Source organism: Lasioglossum baleicum, chromosome 15 (genome assembly GCF_051020765.1).
Source record: "Lasioglossum baleicum chromosome 15, iyLasBale1, whole genome shotgun sequence".
NCBI classification, from domain to species: Eukaryota; Metazoa; Arthropoda; class Insecta; order Hymenoptera; family Halictidae; genus Lasioglossum; species Lasioglossum baleicum.
The window spans coordinates 3,580,677-3,598,691 of NC_134943.1; the positions used below are offsets into that span (position 1 = coordinate 3,580,677).

The 18,015-nt window shown below is 37.2% G+C and overlaps 3 protein-coding genes across 7 annotated transcripts in view; 1 reads left to right on the forward strand and 2 right to left on the reverse strand.

The window, feature by feature from the left end:
- Nucleotides 1-13,114, reverse strand: part of Cad99c (cadherin 99C) — a 176,742-nt gene extending 163,628 nt beyond the window's left edge. The window contains exon 1 of the mRNA XM_076439666.1: nucleotides 12,516-13,114. Coding sequence (XP_076295781.1) covers nucleotides 12,516-12,518 — 3 coding nt within the window. The 5' untranslated portion in view covers nucleotides 12,519-13,114. The remainder of the gene's footprint in view (nucleotides 1-12,515) is intronic.
- Nucleotides 13,115-13,449: 335 nt separating this feature from the next.
- Mrpl1 (mitochondrial ribosomal protein L1) lies at nucleotides 13,450-15,994 on the reverse strand. 3 transcript variants are annotated; one of them, XM_076439677.1, is made up of 8 exons: nucleotides 15,855-15,994; nucleotides 15,046-15,232; nucleotides 14,761-14,974; nucleotides 14,503-14,682; nucleotides 14,322-14,436; nucleotides 14,102-14,220; nucleotides 13,913-14,010; nucleotides 13,450-13,672 (listed from the first exon to the last, which is right to left on the reverse strand). In XM_076439677.1, the coding sequence occupies exons 2-8, from the start codon at nucleotides 15,162-15,164 to the stop codon at nucleotides 13,492-13,494; spliced, it is 1,026 nt and encodes a 341-aa protein (XP_076295792.1). In that variant the 5' UTR covers nucleotides 15,165-15,232; nucleotides 15,855-15,994; the 3' UTR covers nucleotides 13,450-13,491. The 3 variants fall into 3 exon arrangements, with proteins under 3 accessions (XP_076295792.1, XP_076295791.1, XP_076295790.1); XM_076439676.1 differs by having other exon boundaries at nucleotides 15,772-15,909; XM_076439675.1 differs by lacking the exon at nucleotides 15,855-15,994 and adding an exon at nucleotides 15,465-15,669.
- On the forward strand, nucleotides 15,871-17,929 carry Sar1 (Secretion-associated Ras-related 1). 3 transcript variants are annotated; one of them, XM_076439683.1, is made up of 6 exons: nucleotides 15,871-16,024; nucleotides 16,434-16,529; nucleotides 16,730-16,849; nucleotides 16,958-17,023; nucleotides 17,103-17,338; nucleotides 17,411-17,929. In XM_076439683.1, the coding sequence occupies exons 2-6, from the start codon at nucleotides 16,487-16,489 to the stop codon at nucleotides 17,525-17,527; spliced, it is 582 nt and encodes a 193-aa protein (XP_076295798.1). In that variant the 5' UTR covers nucleotides 15,871-16,024; nucleotides 16,434-16,486; the 3' UTR covers nucleotides 17,528-17,929. The 3 variants fall into 3 exon arrangements, with proteins under 3 accessions (XP_076295798.1, XP_076295797.1, XP_076295799.1); XM_076439682.1 differs by having other exon boundaries at nucleotides 16,019-16,160; XM_076439684.1 differs by lacking the exon at nucleotides 15,871-16,024 and adding an exon at nucleotides 16,106-16,239.
- Nucleotides 17,930-18,015: the final 86 nt, after the last annotated feature.

Consider the following 18,015-nt stretch of genomic DNA (forward strand, 5'->3'; position numbering starts at 1 on the left):
AACCATCGACGCAAGCAAGATTTAACGTCAGCACTGGTTAGCAAACGTATTTATAATACGTGGTTTATTCAACATGAAACCCGCGCAAACCGAGGAAGTCTGAACAGACCGGTCGGCTGTTTGATCCGCTACATGAACGGTAATGTAGCCCATGCATCCCTGTAATTTTGATTCCATAAATCTCTCTATATGTGTATAAAACAAAAGTAATCAATATTGAACCAATGCGTAACCCGCTGCACATGTTATACTAAGTTTAACATTTATTGAAAAATATTTTTCTATTGCTCCAATGTTATTCTTTTCATAGGATATTTTTCAGAAGAGCAAAATATACAATGGATGATCTGCCGCTCCTTTGCACAATAAAAGTTATCTAATTGTAAGAAATAAAAATGGCATAAGAATTTTGTTCTACTAATAATTTCAATGAGTTTAAAAAATACTTTCCTATCTCCAAAATTTAAATCTGAAAAGGTTAAAACGATTGTACACTTTTCATACAATTTTTTTATTTAAAAAGACTGTCGTTCAATTGCTACCAGTTCGGATAATAAACGTTTGGAATAATAGGACTTTTGCTTTCACCGACGCTAATGAATTCTACGTCACGATGTGTCAGGCACAAAGGAACGCCACATAATACATGGCATTTCTCGTTTAGGTTAACATTTGCATCAAGCTCAACGTAATAAGGCTGGTTTCCTAAACATCGTCACGTGTCTCGTGTCAATGGGCAAAGGACTTTTCTACGGTTAAACGTGTTTTCCTGTGCTATAGTGCAGTGTGCAGTCGACATTCAGCACCCAGGTATGTATTCTGTAAGCGAGCATTGTTGTCCCTTGGCCCTTTTCACAGCCCAGAAGTTACTATTAATTTGTCGGGTTTTCAAACGGATACGTCAATCAATGAAATAGAGAAGTATATTTTAGTGTACATCTCTTTCGAACGGAAATGGAACTTTTCGAATGTAGCAGGTCACTGTTTTATACATTATATAATTTGATTATTTCACGGTACGTTTGTGCAGACTGCTTCGTTTAACTTGATAACAAGGCATGCACCGGGTGCGTTTTATTCAAATTATTTGACAGGAATGTTTAACGACCGAAAAAAACGTATTTCCGCAGAATATTTGTTCTCGACGCTGTTTCGCTGATATTTTTTAACGAACTACCACGGATAAATTTGTTAATACTGAAACCCTGCGATTTATAAAAATTTGTGGAATATTGGGAGTCACTATTAAATTGCAGGTATTATAAATTTAGAAAACTAGAAATTTCGTGAACGATATGAAATTATACAAAATTCATATGATCTTATATTCCATTAATTCCTTGAAATTTGCATCATGCTATCCGATATGAAACCAGAAGCTGCACCGAATAGTGCAGCAGAATAAAATTCGAAACTGTTCAGATTGTATCCAAGACATTTTTCATACGGAGCACATAGATTCGAAGAAATTGGCGATAATGGACTTAAATTAAACACCTTGTATACACGACACTTTAATGGACAGTTCTACGCGATCATTTCCATCGAAGTTCCCTCTATGGCTACCAGGCATGCAGTTTTTTTGCGAACGAGGCGGATCATATTTGCATTTACCAATACTTTCGGAGCGAGTGTAAGAAGCAGCAGCACGTGCTGACAGACGGACTAACACGTGATGCTTTTATTCAGGTAACAGGAGTCCCACTTCAAGAAAGCGATATGTACGCTCCCGTGGAATACTATACTCTTTTGAGCGACGTCGGAGGTCTTACATAATTTAATTTGTACCTTGCGTGCGCCACGCGTTTCCAAATGGATGGTATCTATTGAAAACCTTCAATGAACGCGTCCGATAAGTGAAAGTGATATTGAACACGAGCCATCTAATAATTGCGTAATGGTGCACTTCCTCTATAATTCAAGGATACGCGTTATTTTTAGGGTACTTCCAAGAGAATTGTATCGATTTTATTTTTCTCGTATTTAAGTTTAATGCATTCTTTCATACATGCACTCTATTTTCACACGTTTTAAAAGGCTTTATGAATAATAAAAATTGTTCGCAGAACACAGGAATCAAATAGGAGTTTATTTCTCTCTTTTGAAGTTTAATATAAGTTGTAAAACATGTGTTGCTATTCGCAAATTATTTTGACCTTTCTACTGTTTCAAATTACGGCCACCCATTTTCGCCATAAATGCACTTAATCCGCAGTGCAGTGAATCACTCCTGAGTCCTCCAAATACTACATCTAGATGAAATAATTCTCTCCTCTGTTCCGAATTTTTACAAAAAAGGTTTGGAAGTATCAGGGAATTTAATCTATAATATATTATATATTAATACAATAAGCTCCGGCATTTAATAAATCCGGAATAACAAACAGTGCGTTGTGGCACTCTTTAATGAATTTACTGGAAATAAACGGGAGCCCCTAAAGCGCCAGAGCATATAGTATCACTCAGTTGCGTCAACATGTTATTATCGTGTTCAAATACGATCTCTGAAGTTATGATTTACCACTTTATTCCTTTGTGGGAAATGGCGCACGATAAATTGTTAAAATATGTATTCTCTCTCTCTCTCTCTCTGCAACAGACAAACTCGGAAATATTTTAGTCTTCCTGGAAATCCGCCTCGGAATGATACGCGAAACGGTTTCCTCGAAGCAAATGTATGGAAATGAGAAAGTTAGTTGGGAAAATCAATACGGTCATGGGGCAAGAGAAAATATGAACTAACTTCCTTGTTCGTATTCCTATAACGGATCGTTTTATATGAGAAACTATTATATAACATTGACAGGGTCGTGACAACGATGGACGGACTCCTCGCGAGCCATTCTATGGGACCATAGATCTACGGAATGTAATTTTCCGCGATATGCGAAAGGATCACGACCGTATGTGCATCGCATAGACTTTCAAATCATTGCTGGTCGAGGGATGCATGACCAAATCGTTCGACGAGTTCCAGCTGCGATATCAGGCACTGGGAATTTATTCCGATGACAAAACGATACCCCATAGCTCGCTGTTTCTAACAAACTGGATCGAACAGGTGGCGAAACTTGGTAACAAAATAAGAATTAACTTTTTTATAAAGTCAAATTCCATGTCCGTGATACACCTTCAACAGTAGACATCTTTGTTTTTAAAACTAGTCTTATGCAGGGCGAATCGTATAAACTGCGTTCATTTTTGCAGCAAAAATTTGTTCTTCATTATAATCTCGTGCTAAGAATGGTTCCATTTATTGAACATAATAATTCGCTAATATTTCAAATAACATTTCAATAATTTCTAATAATTTTTCTGTAAAAAAAAATGGTGGTGATGACTGGGCTGCGGACCTACTAATAAATCTTTACTATCTCAAAGAAACATTGACTAGTACAACATCCTAAAAGTATTTCAGGTTTTCTAAGATCCTCTACAACTTTGAGAACTTAAATTGGACTGCTTGTTAGAAGACCGGTGCCAATAGCTTTCTCCTCGGAACGTCTACGTTCCATCCCTATGAGGTAGTTTTCCGATAGATCGAGTGAATGAATCCGAATGAAAATTCGATGAGCAAACAGTTCCCCGGTGAAGCACCTACTCAACATGATACGAGAGCGATTTGTCTTCGCCGCGTAGAAATTAACGCTGTCCTAATCTATTTTCCGTCAGACCGGTACCTGTTGCTAGCGCACACGAACTAGCCACCTGCGATGCCCTGAACAGGTGGGTGCAGAGGTCAAACATAACGTCGAAACTCGCGGCACACGTGGTCCCGAGTTACGAGAAACTGGTCGTAAATCGAGGTGAACCAAGGTGCTTCGCCGTGAGCGCCAATATAACGGTGACGGCCAGGTCTCGCTTGTGGCCTCCTTTCCGCGCCAGGCCTCCCTTCTTCTTCTTCTCTCGTTCCTCTTTTCAGCCCAGGCACCTTCTTCTTCTTCTTCTTCTTCTTCTTCGACTTCGGCGATTCGTGTAACTGTACATTCGTTCACATAACCGCCTCATTTCCATACGACCAGACGCATGTGACCGAGTATTGGGGCCCCGATCCTCTCGCCCAAATCAAACCGGGCCTCAACCCTACCCTTTATACGGTACAAACTTTTTTTCAGAAATATATATCAACTTTCGGATTAACTAACTCCGTTACATTGTTCCGTACCCAAAACTGCTAAAAAATTGTCGAGCTGTTCTAATAATTTTATATAAACAAAATGAAATAACTTTTACATTGGTTGAATGCGGTTATGACGTGAAATCTGGAATACAGGATTCGCAGGCTCTAAAAGGATTACTTTCTCTTTGCAGTTTCGGCTTCATTAACTAAATGACTTTGATATCGTGGGATTTTTCGAGGCAGCGATTCGTCAATCAACGTGTTAATTGGGGAACAAGATAAGCTTAATTGAACACTTTCTCTGCGGATCGAACGGACACAAATCTTGATTCTGCCACGTAAAATCTTTGAACACACGATAAAAAGTTCCTTTAGTTTTTCAATAAAAAGTACACCTACAAATTTTATGGCATATTCTGTCTATTAAATAATGTTCTTCAGACACGAGCTATTTTTCCCATAAAAAAAAAGGTAAAAGCTTTAGATACTTTGATGCACAATACGCTGTGCTCTAAAAATAAATATGCATTAAATCGATGATTTCATTTTGCCCGTGTACTCCAAAAATATTTCAAACAATTACTCACTGCGCCTCGGTTTCCCAACTTTTGCTGGCAACTGTACGCTTAAACAATGACTAATTTTTATATTAAACCCTCCGGCGCACGAGGATATCTCGCTCGATCGTCTTCCCGGCGCTAATTAGCGCTGATGAGAAAGTGACGCGCAATCTAGAATCAGAGCAGATGGTTTTCACGCTAAATTCACCGCGGATGAAACAATCACTGGCGCGGAATATTCAAATACAGAATCCGTTTGCCAGGTGGAATGGTCGAGATTGAAGAGCAGCTTGTAAATGTTTCCTGTTAAAATAGTCTGGCACTTTTAATGGACCGGTAATACACATTTAACTCGGTTCCTGTTTTCGTCGTGTGACACAGAGTTTCTTCCCGGAAACCGAGATTGCGTACGGTGTAATTACATTTCCTTGAATTAAAGCGGCCAATATCACACACCGGATTCCCACGGCGTAAAATACCGCGAAACCATTGCACAATAACGAATCGCTGAAGTATCAAGTGGCCCTGTCAAGCGGTGTTGAAATAGCAACTGAATATTGATCAAGTAAAATGAGAGCAATCGTTAGCGAATAAAACACCTAGCCGCGACAATTGGTGAACGCTCTCATGAGGATATTACCGAGCTGGTGATGTGCACAACCCCCAAAAATGTAATATACAATATTCGTAGAAATCTCTTTGTCGTTGAACAAACGAATACATCAAATTATTTTGGAATGCCTAACATTTCAAGTTTATTATTTCATGTTTTCTTAATCCACAGATCGTGAAGAAATATAGAGAATGGACCACCTAACGTGATCACCTTAATTATTCTGTTGCTGGTGGTCCAATCGAAATTCTTGTTTGTCTCGTAACGTTGTTCGGAGTGGTCATTGAGATGATTATAGCACGCTTCTTCTCCACGTTGTCGAGGTCATCTCCCATTTTTTGGCGGATGTTGAAACGGACTCGTCAAGCAATTATTTCTTTTGAAAAAAAATTATACAAACAATTCTATAAAAAGCTAACCTTGGAAACTCCGAAAAAAACGGACTGATAAAAAGTGTATAATAATCATTTTCTGCATTTCTTAAAAGAGCAATTCTTAATCTGTGTTTCTTCTAATTGATGTAGACAATCTTTATTTTGCATAAAGATCCGCAGTCTAGTTATAAATGTTTCAGCATGGATCGTAACGACCCACGAGTCCGTCCACTTACTGTTGGCCGATTGGCGGTTCGAGGGTTAATTACCGTGATTGTAGACCAGAATAAAGTAGATAACTTGCACGGGGTCTGCGCACGATTAAGAATTTATATAAGGAACATTTATATCTCTGTTTACAGGCTGATCCCGGTACGATTGTTAACGCCGAGTTTGTTAGGGAGCAGGATGAACACATCTATCTCGGCGACGGATCTGAAGTATATAGTGATCGCTGTCGCACGTTCTCCAACGCGCGAAAATACCGTGTCTCGGACGTGGGAAAAAAGCCATGTTCCTGCCGCGTTAATTCAATCTCTATGAGAATACGCTCTTTGTTACAGGTACACGATGCAGCCGCCGCCGCGGAGAGGAATTTCGCGAGCCTCCGATCTTTATCATCTTACGTGCTCGGAACCATAAATTCATCAGGGCATTCTCCGAGCTCCTGTAATTAAATTGCTCATCGAGCCCTGATACAGTTCGCTATTTATCACCTGCCAGTAATAATGAAAAGCTAATCGAAGGTGTCGAGAGATTTCATTTCAGCTAGTCGCATCGCCGTCCGAATTTGTTTTGTTAATAAAGAATATGTACCCCACGTTCGATTTGCGATCGATTACGCCACCGATTGTGGTTGTGAATATATTAGTAATCCCAACCACAGAGTCGCTAGATTAAGACTTGTCTCCCACTCTACCTTCCCCCTCTACGACGCTATTCCCCCACATGACGCGTTCCATAACAATGTCTGTCACGTGACTGATCCAGTACTGACAGAGAAGGGGTATTCCGTATTCCCCTCATCTCGATGCAATCCTCTGACTAATTTGTTGGAAATCATTTTCTTCAAGAATTCCTGTCAGTTTCTTCCAATAAAGCGTCTAGATATTGCGATTCAACACGAACTTCTACACAGTCAAAGTGTCGCCCTTTGAACTACGATTTCCTATTGGAGACAAGTTACAAGAAATGGTCATGCCTAGGCATTCGAATGTCAAATTTCATACCTCCGCAAGGGAATTGACAGAGCCCGGATTCCCTTTGAACGCAACCTACAAAATTTTGAGCACCGAATCCGAGGAATATTTTTAAATAAGGACAGAACGGTCTTATCGAAGTTTACGGTTCCCGAGCAATTTCATTTTGATTTACTTTCCATTGACTGACGCGAGTGTCGAGGTCGATCAAATTATTAATACGTACGGAGAAGTAAATTACGATTCACCTCTGGTGCAACGTGCAATTTGCGCACAGGCGAAAACCTGAGTCATACCACAGATATTGTCGATTTATATTAGACACGGTCCACTCGCTCGCTCGCATAATGATACTTTTTCGTCGCGGGACCCGACGTTTTACGATGCCCCGTGCATACAGTTACAAACCAATATCTCCAGCTTTCACGTTACCTAATTACTAGACACGTGTACGCGACCCATGACATTTGATCAGTCGACGAACCCGTTTCGGCGACCCAGACGAAATTCTGCTCGCCGAGCGTAATTGTGGCCCCAGATGCGATAAGAGCCTTACATAATAATTGCCGAGAAAATGGAGCGAAGAACTGGAGGAACTGGTGCACACAATTTTCGCCTGTCCGAAGGAATAGGTTGTTTTTCCGGGGATTTCGCTCGGAACTGGACCGTCGAGATAGATTGGTAATACCATTCGAATAATCTGCGGCGACATGACAGCGTTCCTAATGGATCGACTTTTTATTACGCTGAAAATTGGAGCGCACTGGATTATGGTCAATCTTCGGTATTAAAATGTGTATTATAATTGAATTGCCGAACGAAAAAGCGTTATCGCCGCTTCCGCATATTCCATGTTGCAATTTACAATTTATGCGGTCAATAAAGTCGTAAAATTAGCTGTTCGTCTGCTTTGAAAAAATAATTGAAAATGCTACAAACTGTTTTTGCTAATACATTAAAGGGACTTCGAATGAGGAAGTAGAAAGTTACTTTGACGTTGAAAATTCAAGTTCGATAATTATATTACGCTCACGTTTTATTGGTAATATGCAGCAATCAAGAAATTAATTTAATGGATTACTGATTTTGATGTTCCTCGATTTAAACATATTTGCTCTTGTTCCTCCTATAATTGTACCTACAGATATAAAACATAGAGGTTGAATTATCCAATAATTATTCACTGTTTCGTGGACTTAAAATTTGAATTCTTCTGTGATGTACATCGTGATGTGTAACTTTTAAATAATCGTCTTTTCCTCTATGATTTTTGAAGCACTAGAGGAATTGAATCGTATCACCCGGTATACAGAGGAAAACGACAATGCAGACTTGTTATGCCCGTCACCCAGTATATGTCGTGCGAAGGAAGTTAGTAACAAGAAGAACCGGTCGACTGGTACAGTAACCGTTTCGTATCTGTCATTTTTCCCCGGCCGATACCTGCTTCTCCAACGTCTACCCTTTATCCTCTTTTCCACCTACCTTTCACCAGTTTCCTCCACGTAGGAGCTTGTATGTTTTTTTGAAAAACAACAATAAACCGGAGCTTAACGTTGCACATTGATTTCTGGACAAAATACGTCTCCTGGCGCTGTGCCGTCGGGTGCAGGGTCTATTCAGACCCGAAATACTATACATATACACGTTATAGTGAAATATTAACCTGATAAACTAAGTCTTTACGCTTCTCTTTCTAAGGAATGCATAAGGGTTATATCTTTTCGTTCGATTTAAATTATTTAATAAAATGCTAGTGTCCAGCGTTATCAACTGTTATACAACTTATATTCTACGCACGTTATCAACTCCTACACGAAAAGAAAAGTTATCAATGATCCACGATTCACAAATAACTTATATTCCCTTTTAAATTCCTGCAACTAATTTGTTCGTAATCTTCAGATTTATCACGAGGCAGAACGCAGTAATTAGCTTTGCGTTCGTTTTTAATTGCGCCTATATCACTTTCTACGATTAAATCGCTACACTGTAATAAATTACTGTCATGGAGAGTAATTTGATTGTATCGTGTGCGCCAAATTTTTACTTTCGTTCGGTAGCCTACAATTTTGAGTAAAGCATCTAATCGCATAATTCTCGACACGATTTCTCGCATCGATTCAACTTCGAAATTACTGCATTCAATGCAACTAATGAAGTTCCAGATACGGAAAATGAACTAACGACAACTCGCGGATACCCATATGCATCGGGAATGCACTTGACGTTTCAAAAAACAGGAGAGAGAAGGATCGTTATAGAAGTTCCTTTAGTATAGTGTGTATAATTATCTTGAGCCATCTTCGTTAATGATAGCGTATAAGCGTAATACAAAAATGTACACAGACGTTACTGGAACAGGAAGTTTCTATCAAAGAAAATTCAGAAATAAACGAAAGAGGAGCAGGAAGAAGGTACTACATACATCTAGATCGTGATCCAAAACGTGCTGCGGGTATAGCAAATGAATGGATCTTACGTAAGATAATTCATACTTCATCAACACAAACTTCCTCAATAAGAGTACCTCATCATAGGTGCACCGGTGGAAAAGTAAAGAAACGCGTACGTGAGTAATACAGCATGGCAAAAAGTATCTGAAATGGATTCTGGATCCATTAATGAATAAAAAGAAAAACAGAACGTCATTCTCCATGGGCATATAAAAATTTTAGGCTATTAGCAATCGTGTTCGCATGAAATTTATTACCGTAATTATTTAAATAATATTGTCCTCAGGTACAAAAGCATAATTCAACATAAATATTCATAGTGTATTCTACTGGTGTGTTTTACAAGTTAATTGAAATGTTTTCCAAGTATGTTTTACTATAATAAAATCAGTTGTGCAGGTATCGCTTGAAAATATAATGTTCCCGTTATATTAATTTTCACTTAATGCTATAATTTGAAGATAATGTCTATGAAAGTTTAAACATTGCAAGTACATACTTAACGGTGAAAAAATAGATCACGAAGTATCCGGTATACTCGTTTTCCCATGAATGATCGCTGACGGAACGTTAGTCCGTGAACCTGGATAATAATTATCCTCCAGCATTTCCCGGGTACGAATGGAACTATAAGGGATATCGACGTTCGAGAAAGTGGGTGGTAACGACAATACTACAAGATAAATTACAGAAGCATTAATGGAGATATAATAGAGCAAAATGACTTGGCAAACCCTGCTATACTTTCTAATTAATTGTTCCACGGAAGAGAATACTACCGTGTGTTTCGCAAGTTTACGTTTCCCTTAATCTCCCGTGGATTTTCACGCATTACGTGAGCCTAGTAATCACCATGAAGCATGATCAAATTAACGACACAGTTCCCAGGTTTCTATTTAAACGGACGCCGATTAGAAGAAATGATTCCACGTTATTAGAAGCTACAAGTTTCCATCATTCTGCAAACTACTTCGCGAATTGGTAGTTTCCGATACGTGAAAGTAAACATTCATACGCTAGATCTCTGAGAGGAAATTATATTATTTGATAAATGAATGTTGAAAGATCGTTTGCGATTGTGCAAGGTATGCCTTCGAGTTTTACACGCGTAATTTTTGTGAAAGTTAGCTCGAGAAGATTAGCATCTGTTTAATCGGCGCTACCGTTTAGTATTAAGTATCTAATTACAATTTTTCTCGTTCTGCCAATGCGTCGAAAAAACTCTGAGGAATTCCGCGTGTTTCTTGACTTACGCGATTGCGGAATTTCGTTTCCCAATACAGACTACTGAGCACTAAATTTGCAACTAAATTGGATTATGGCATCGACGAAATCGTGAAATATCGCGTGAGTATTGGAGTTGTTTTAAATAATGCTCAACCATGTTCTAAAACATATGTTAAAGAGTATCATCTCATAATAAAAGTTACAGGAAGCGTCAACAAATAAAAAGTATTTAAATTAAACAATATCATTTGTACTTGCTGCAGAAGCCAGATATTGTATCACAACAATTTGCACGCAATTTCCATGGCAGACGAAACAAAAGTTGAGGAAAGTTTAATGTTTATTGTAATGGAGTCTGTAACGTTGATACTGCTACTGAACTGTAACGACGGCAAAGTAGCGTTTCTCATTAGAATTTCATTCAGTTCATTGTGCTTAATAGCGGCAAAGAAAGTTAAGAATGCAAGCAGTTGCATAAGAAAGGATAGCATTGCACACCAGCTTTAATGAAATTTCGTAGTAACCAAAGTTGTGCGACTTGTGGTCAATCAACTTCTGTGTATAAAGTATGCACAAACATATTCATGAATATAAGTTTCTCTCAAAAAAAACAAAAATTACTGTGTACAAGAAAAGTGCAAAATAATTTAGTTCTCTACTAATACATAACACAAGAAATAGTGCCACGAAGAAAAATAATTCTCGAACACACGGATATGAGAAGAAATAGTTATTTTCATTTACAGAAATAAAATATTGAAGTTTGGCACAATTTTCATATAAAAATTGTGAGTTAACTCGTTGTCGTTACTCATATTTTCTCCAGCAATAAATAAGCACCTTCCATCAATTGCCAGTCAATAATAGATATTTACGCGATTATGTGTTCGTAGGGGGCTAACATCGCGTGTAACGCAAGCAAAATAATTCCGGCTAGACGAAGCAACTTCGCGGCGCCGATAAGGAAATACACTTGTTGGACGCGGCGAAATTTCAAGGTGTCGTAATTAAAGGATACGCGGCGAAGATTCTGTTGTAACGACCATCACTTACATGCCCGCACACCTAAATTTGGCTGAAGGCTCGGGAGATAAGGAGCACGCAAGAACGCGACACCGAAAACGCAACAGGGCAGACACACGCGATCGACTTTCGTCTTTCGTGCAGGTTCCCCCAAGAAACAGTTGCATCGGACACGAGTTTCCACGAGACTCTCGTAGCTCAATGAACCTACGCACTCTTTCCCGACTTAATTATTCGTTACGGCAACTCATTATACCAACGGATATACACTTATCTCGAATGAAATCATAATAGTGTGCCGTAGTTATATTTAATGAAGCATGTACATTATTGCTCCTCAAAACGAAAGAGCGTATCTTATAAGTTGAATTTATACAATCCCCTTTAGTACCAGAGTGATGAGGATGAATCGAATGAAGGCGTCAAATAACCTCTCATAGTTCCATTCTCTACATATAAATACAAACATATAGGACGAAAAGATAGGACACCCTACGTTTTACAAAACTGGTCTCTTTGTACATTCATTATCATTTGTCCCGTTTGAAAATTTTCATCTTGAAAATTTACATTTTTCCAGATAACACCATCTTAGTTTTACCAACTCAACCAAACAAACAAAAACAGTGTGAAACGATGTATACAAGAAATTTTGTTTATGTTATGTGCCCTATCTTTCTGTCCCTGACCGTATAGAAAGGAATTGTAAAATTTCGTCTGCGTTTGAAAGTTATCCTTTCACTGGCTGTAGACTGTAGAATGTCAAATAATATGTGATTGTTTTCGATCGGACTAGCACCTCGTGTCCCTGTGCGAGATTTAAAACATAAAGTATATTATTCCTGGACGAATTCATTAATATCTATAGATATTTTAGTATAAGCAAGTATACTTGCTCTTAGATTTAATCATCGTTTCGAAATAAATGTAGGCTTGTACTTACCATACTGGTGCTCGAGATTGTCGTGTGCGCGTATATGTCTTGTGCACACCGGTGTTCCACCTAAAGCCGCTGTCTATTGCTGTCCAGCCTAGACATGTCTACAAGGTGGCTGATAATAACAATCGGCAGTGGAACGTCGACGAATTCAATGCAACATAAAATCGGCGTTGTTGCTCGCCACACAGTCAACACAGATACACCACAGGTAATAAACACACACACTGTCTTCTAGCACACTTTGGTCGAGACCGTGCGTGTGTGAGGACGCGCACTCACACGCACTAGCTATTGGGTCTACACGCGAAAAGCGCGATTGTACGTTTTTACAACGAACCGTGTACCGGGGAATACGGTGTTCACCGGCAAATTTCAAAGGGACGGAACCGGTGGACGTTTTCGTTAATCACTGGTCAAAAACTAGCTCTCCACGGTGTTCGTTCCCGAGTGTTTTAAATTTCCGCCCTCAACTTTTTTCGCGCCTTTTTAACGAAACCCCAAGAAGTCACGTGCAAGACGAACAGAAGAAGCGATGGATTTTCAACCTAGCGGACACCGACTGAGCTCTCGACCGGCAGGTAGGTGAGCCAATGCCCCTCCACCAGACTCACCACCACGGCCACTCACCATTCTCCATTCTCTTTTCCTTTGCTTCACTTGGCTTCGTCTTATTCTTTGGTCTTTCGCGTTCTTAGACGCTGCGGTCTGCCAGTTGCACAGCTGGCTTGTTATAGCATCGAAACGCACGAGCCGCAAATCAAGATTTTAATTTTCTTCTCGCGTTAAAAATCTTTTTAACTAATTTCGGTACCATTTCAAATTTATTATGACACAATAAAATGTTATGTAATCGTAAAATAAAATTGTATTAAATATTTTGACACAGATGTAAACGCACAATAGAACAAATGAGTAAATACACAATCAGCAACGAAAATTTCGTATCTAACAATAATTCTTTTATTCATTTGGTATACATTTATTGTGAAGCAATAATTGCGCCTTCCAATGGCTCTTCTTCCTCTTCTTCTTCGTTTGACTTAACTTGTTTTCGAGGAACGCTTTGTTTAGGGGGACTCCTTTTTTTTCCTATGATAGGAATATATTGGCCGAGATCAAGTTTAAACCATTCTACGGCTGGCAAACTTGTAATACGAACTCTAAAAAATATTTAAAAATATTTATAAAATCCTGAACATCTGTTAGCATGTAACACATTTCGAAAACACTAATAATTTCCTTGAGAATACATGGTTACAGAGTTATAATACCAATACTTGTCTGCAAACGTATTTGGAGAAACAATCTTAATATTTTGCTGTAGCTTTGTAGCCATGCATAATAAAGGTATACATGTAAGTACACATGTATGTATGCATGAAAACTCTTCCAAAATGTACCTTTTAATGAAGTTTTCATCCCGGTTTGGTTTCGCCGAATTAATATTTTCAATAAGAGCTTTGAAATTTGCTTCCAAGTGTTCAATATCCATATCAAGCTAAAAATCAAAAAATACGTACCATTTAAACATTTTTTAAATGGAATGTCGAAATACAATCAGCTGGACTTATAATAGAATTTTAACTTACCGTGCCAAAAGGGCTGTCAATTACTCCATATTCTTTAAATGTACTATCTGGTTCTAAATTATATACTATTCCCTGTTTAAATCTGCTAACAAGTCGGGTCATGTCAGAGCCCATGCTACCTAACAGATAAATTTATGATTATTATATACAGTTACTTATCATTATATACATAGTTATTATATAGAGATATAAAATGGATAACTTAAATAAAAGTATTTACCCATTTTCGGATTTGGAAATTTTGTTTTCAATAATCCTCTGATCAACAACAAATCAGGTATAATATCCACATGAGCTACTATATACTGGTACTCTTTGTGATTAAAATTCCCATTCTATAACAATTACATGGAATATTTTATAATCTTCTATAATTTTATTAAACCTTCAAATTGACTTACTTGAATTTGTTTAATAATTTCAACTCCACCAACAAAGTCAGCACCGGCTGCAGTAGCAGCTGCATTATCGTTTGGTTTTTTACAAAATGCTAAAATTGTCCTTTCTTCTTTGAGATTGAATGGATGAGGTGTATCTACCAAGTTTGTAAGTTTGTCGAGATATTTTGTTTTTTTTTCTTTCTAGTAGAAAAGATAAAACGTGTTTTTTGAAGAAGAAATTATTGAGCACATTAATTACTATGGATCTGTTTTTCTTACTTGCAAATATAAATCAAATACAGCATTAATGAATGCGTTAGGCGCGTTATACATAGTTGGATGATGTGTTTCACGATGACATTCTATAGCTTCTCTAAGAGAATAACATCGTTGCGGATGGTATTTTGTAAACCATACATCGAAGATTGGTTTACTCCTCCAATTATCATTTATTTTTCTGAGAGGTGATACTTTTAGCGGTTCTTTTTCTTTACTGTAATGTCATAAAATTGTCTGATTAAAAATTAAAACAAATCTTAACAATATATCATATAATATACTCACGTCTTAGATTCTCTTTTAGAATGGGGAATAAATCCAACTTTCTTAACTACTACTTTAACTTTCCTCTTTCTGGCTCTTTCTCTCGTACCTTTTCTAGCTGCATATTCTCGTGTTTGCATAAATAAACTGTTCGCATTGCACCCGGAGATGATATTGTAAGTTGAGCGAAGACTGTTCCTCAACCATCCTGTAAACATTAAACAGAATTTCAATATTATATGCACAAGTACTTTTAACTAAACTATTCAATATTTCGTTGAGGTTATAAACCTAATGATTGAATATTATGTAAACGATGTTGTGACACATACTTTTATTGAAAAGAAAATTAATGAGATAATCACTTTCTATATCTACATTACTGTACACAAATGTAATTGTTCAATTTAACAGAAAAAACTACAATTAAAATACCTTACCTGCCGACATGATCGCTGTTTTGTACATATAAAATAATTACGAATCGAGTATAGATATCATTCAATATCGTTCTACAAAGTTACTAACTCATCAAAGACATGCTAGGGATATTATAATTTCTGATACCAAAAGAATCATAAATTGTCATAAATGATACACCTACACATACAAATTGGCAAAAACGTGAAATTTTTTAATACGTACGTAAGTACATATACATTCCGAAAACATATACTATTTAGTATGTATTTACATAACATTCAATGCAATGATTTGGTTGATATTGAAATCGTGAAGTGTAATTACTTTTATTAGTTGCAAGGGTGACACATACGATATAAGTTCAAAGTTGCCAGTTCAAGAATTGAATAAAATGAATAATAATTGACCTTAAAATTGCGCGCTTATGAAACAGCACTATTCAGGCAATATGGCTGACGGAAGTAGACGTCATCAGTGCCAACTGCCAGCCAACTAGGCTCGCTAAAGCTGCGCTTTCTGTAAGAAGAAAGTCACTTTTTCTCTGTCTCCTGCATCCTCGCGTATTTTTTCGTGTTGGGTACGTTAATCCAGTGACGAAGTAACAGGTTTTACGTAGTTATACAATGCGAACGCTTTTCTGACCCGCCTGCAATTTTGCATTTTGGTGGTGGTGAACGAAAGATTTGATCACTGTTATTAGTGGTGGAGATCTGGTGAGTCCGTCGCATTCTGATTGTAATCGTGTACTGATCATATGCTACATTCTATTCTTGTCTTCAAGTGTAACAAGCGGTACTGATTTACTATTTATTTTGGCTTAAAGATTTGCTACTGTTTCACAATACCTGCTCATTTTTCTTGCAATATATTTGAGTTTAATGTATATACATTCTGGACTGCACCAATTTACAATAAGTTCAAAGAAAATTCGCTTGATTGTACAATTACTTACAGACGATAATCTTGTCAACTTTTCATTGTTGCAGAGTCATTCAGTAGTTAGTACATAGTGAAGTGACGTCCATTCATATCCACAAATATGTTCATTTGGGACTGGTTTGCAGGAGTTCTAAATTATCTTGGTGAGTGTAGGTTTTACAACTACCTTCGAAGTATGTAGAGGTTTTCTTTGTTTGTTGTATATGTACATTTCTTCTGATAGATTGAATGAATAGACAAAAAAATTTTTTGTAAAAATTCTACAAAATATCAATTTTATAATTTCATTTCATTATATTGTCAGCACTATAATATTATTTATCATTATATTTATCATTTTCAGGGCTTTGGAAAAAGAGTGGTAAGCTCTTGTTTCTTGGTTTGGACAATGCAGGCAAAACCACATTGCTTCACATGCTCAAAGATGATCGACTAGCTCAACATGTGCCTACATTGCACCCAAGTATAATCAATATTTATTATCATATATAAAAATTATGTTTTACATAGAATAATTCCAGACTCTTAACTTTCATAAATTTAATAATGATTATGTGCTTGCGTGTTCCAGCATCCGAAGAATTATCTATTGGAAATATGAGGTTCACAACATTTGATCTTGGAGGACATCCTCAAGGTATAGTTCCTAATTCTAATATCACGCAAATCTTATCAAAATTTTAACACGTTAGATTTAAAGAAATAAATTCTTACAGCCCGAAGAGTTTGGAAAGATTATTTCCCAGCTGTGGATGCAATAGTATTTCTTGTGGATGCGAGTGACAGAACAAGATTACCAGAGTCAAAAGCAGAGTTTGATGCATTGTTAACCGATGAACAACTCAGTGCATGTCCAGTTTTAGTGCTAGGTAACAAAATTGATAAGCCAGGTGCAGCATCGGAAGATGAACTCAGAAACTATTTCAATTTGTATGGGCAAACAACAGGAAAGGTATAATAATATAAGTGAAAAATTGTAAAATAATCACTATTTATGAATGGTGTTAAAATGTATGAATTTTAGGGTAAAATCTCTCGCCACGAAATACCTGGCCGTCCGTTGGAATTATTTATGTGCTCAGTGTTAAAAAGACAAGGATATGGTGAGGGCTTCCGCTGGCTCGCTCAGTACATTGACTGAATACACAAGATAATTTAAATTCTTCGATTCTTAGCGGTTTATTACATTTCCCTGATTCACTGATTCATATTGGACACTGGTACAGAAGGTGTATTATCCTTTATATGAACTGTGCAGTAGGAAAAGAATATCAAGACATGAACTGCAGTAACACATTCGAAACAGTGAAAATAAGTAAAAAAGACAATGTCTTAAAAATACAATATAAACACGCGATAGGACTAATTTGTTTCATTTTAACATGTGGAGCCTATAACAACATTCAACACGAATTTTTTAAATTCCATAAAAATTCTGTGAATTCCTATCGTTTTGCAAATCATGTTATGGAAATACTTGACATGCCGAAAAATGATATAAACGTTTTGATAAATAAATTAATAAACTATTTAAGAATTTCAAGTGTTTTACGAAGTTATTTTCTATTATATAATTTGTTTGGTTCAAGCATTTTGCATATAAAACGACATTATATGCAAGAGATCTTT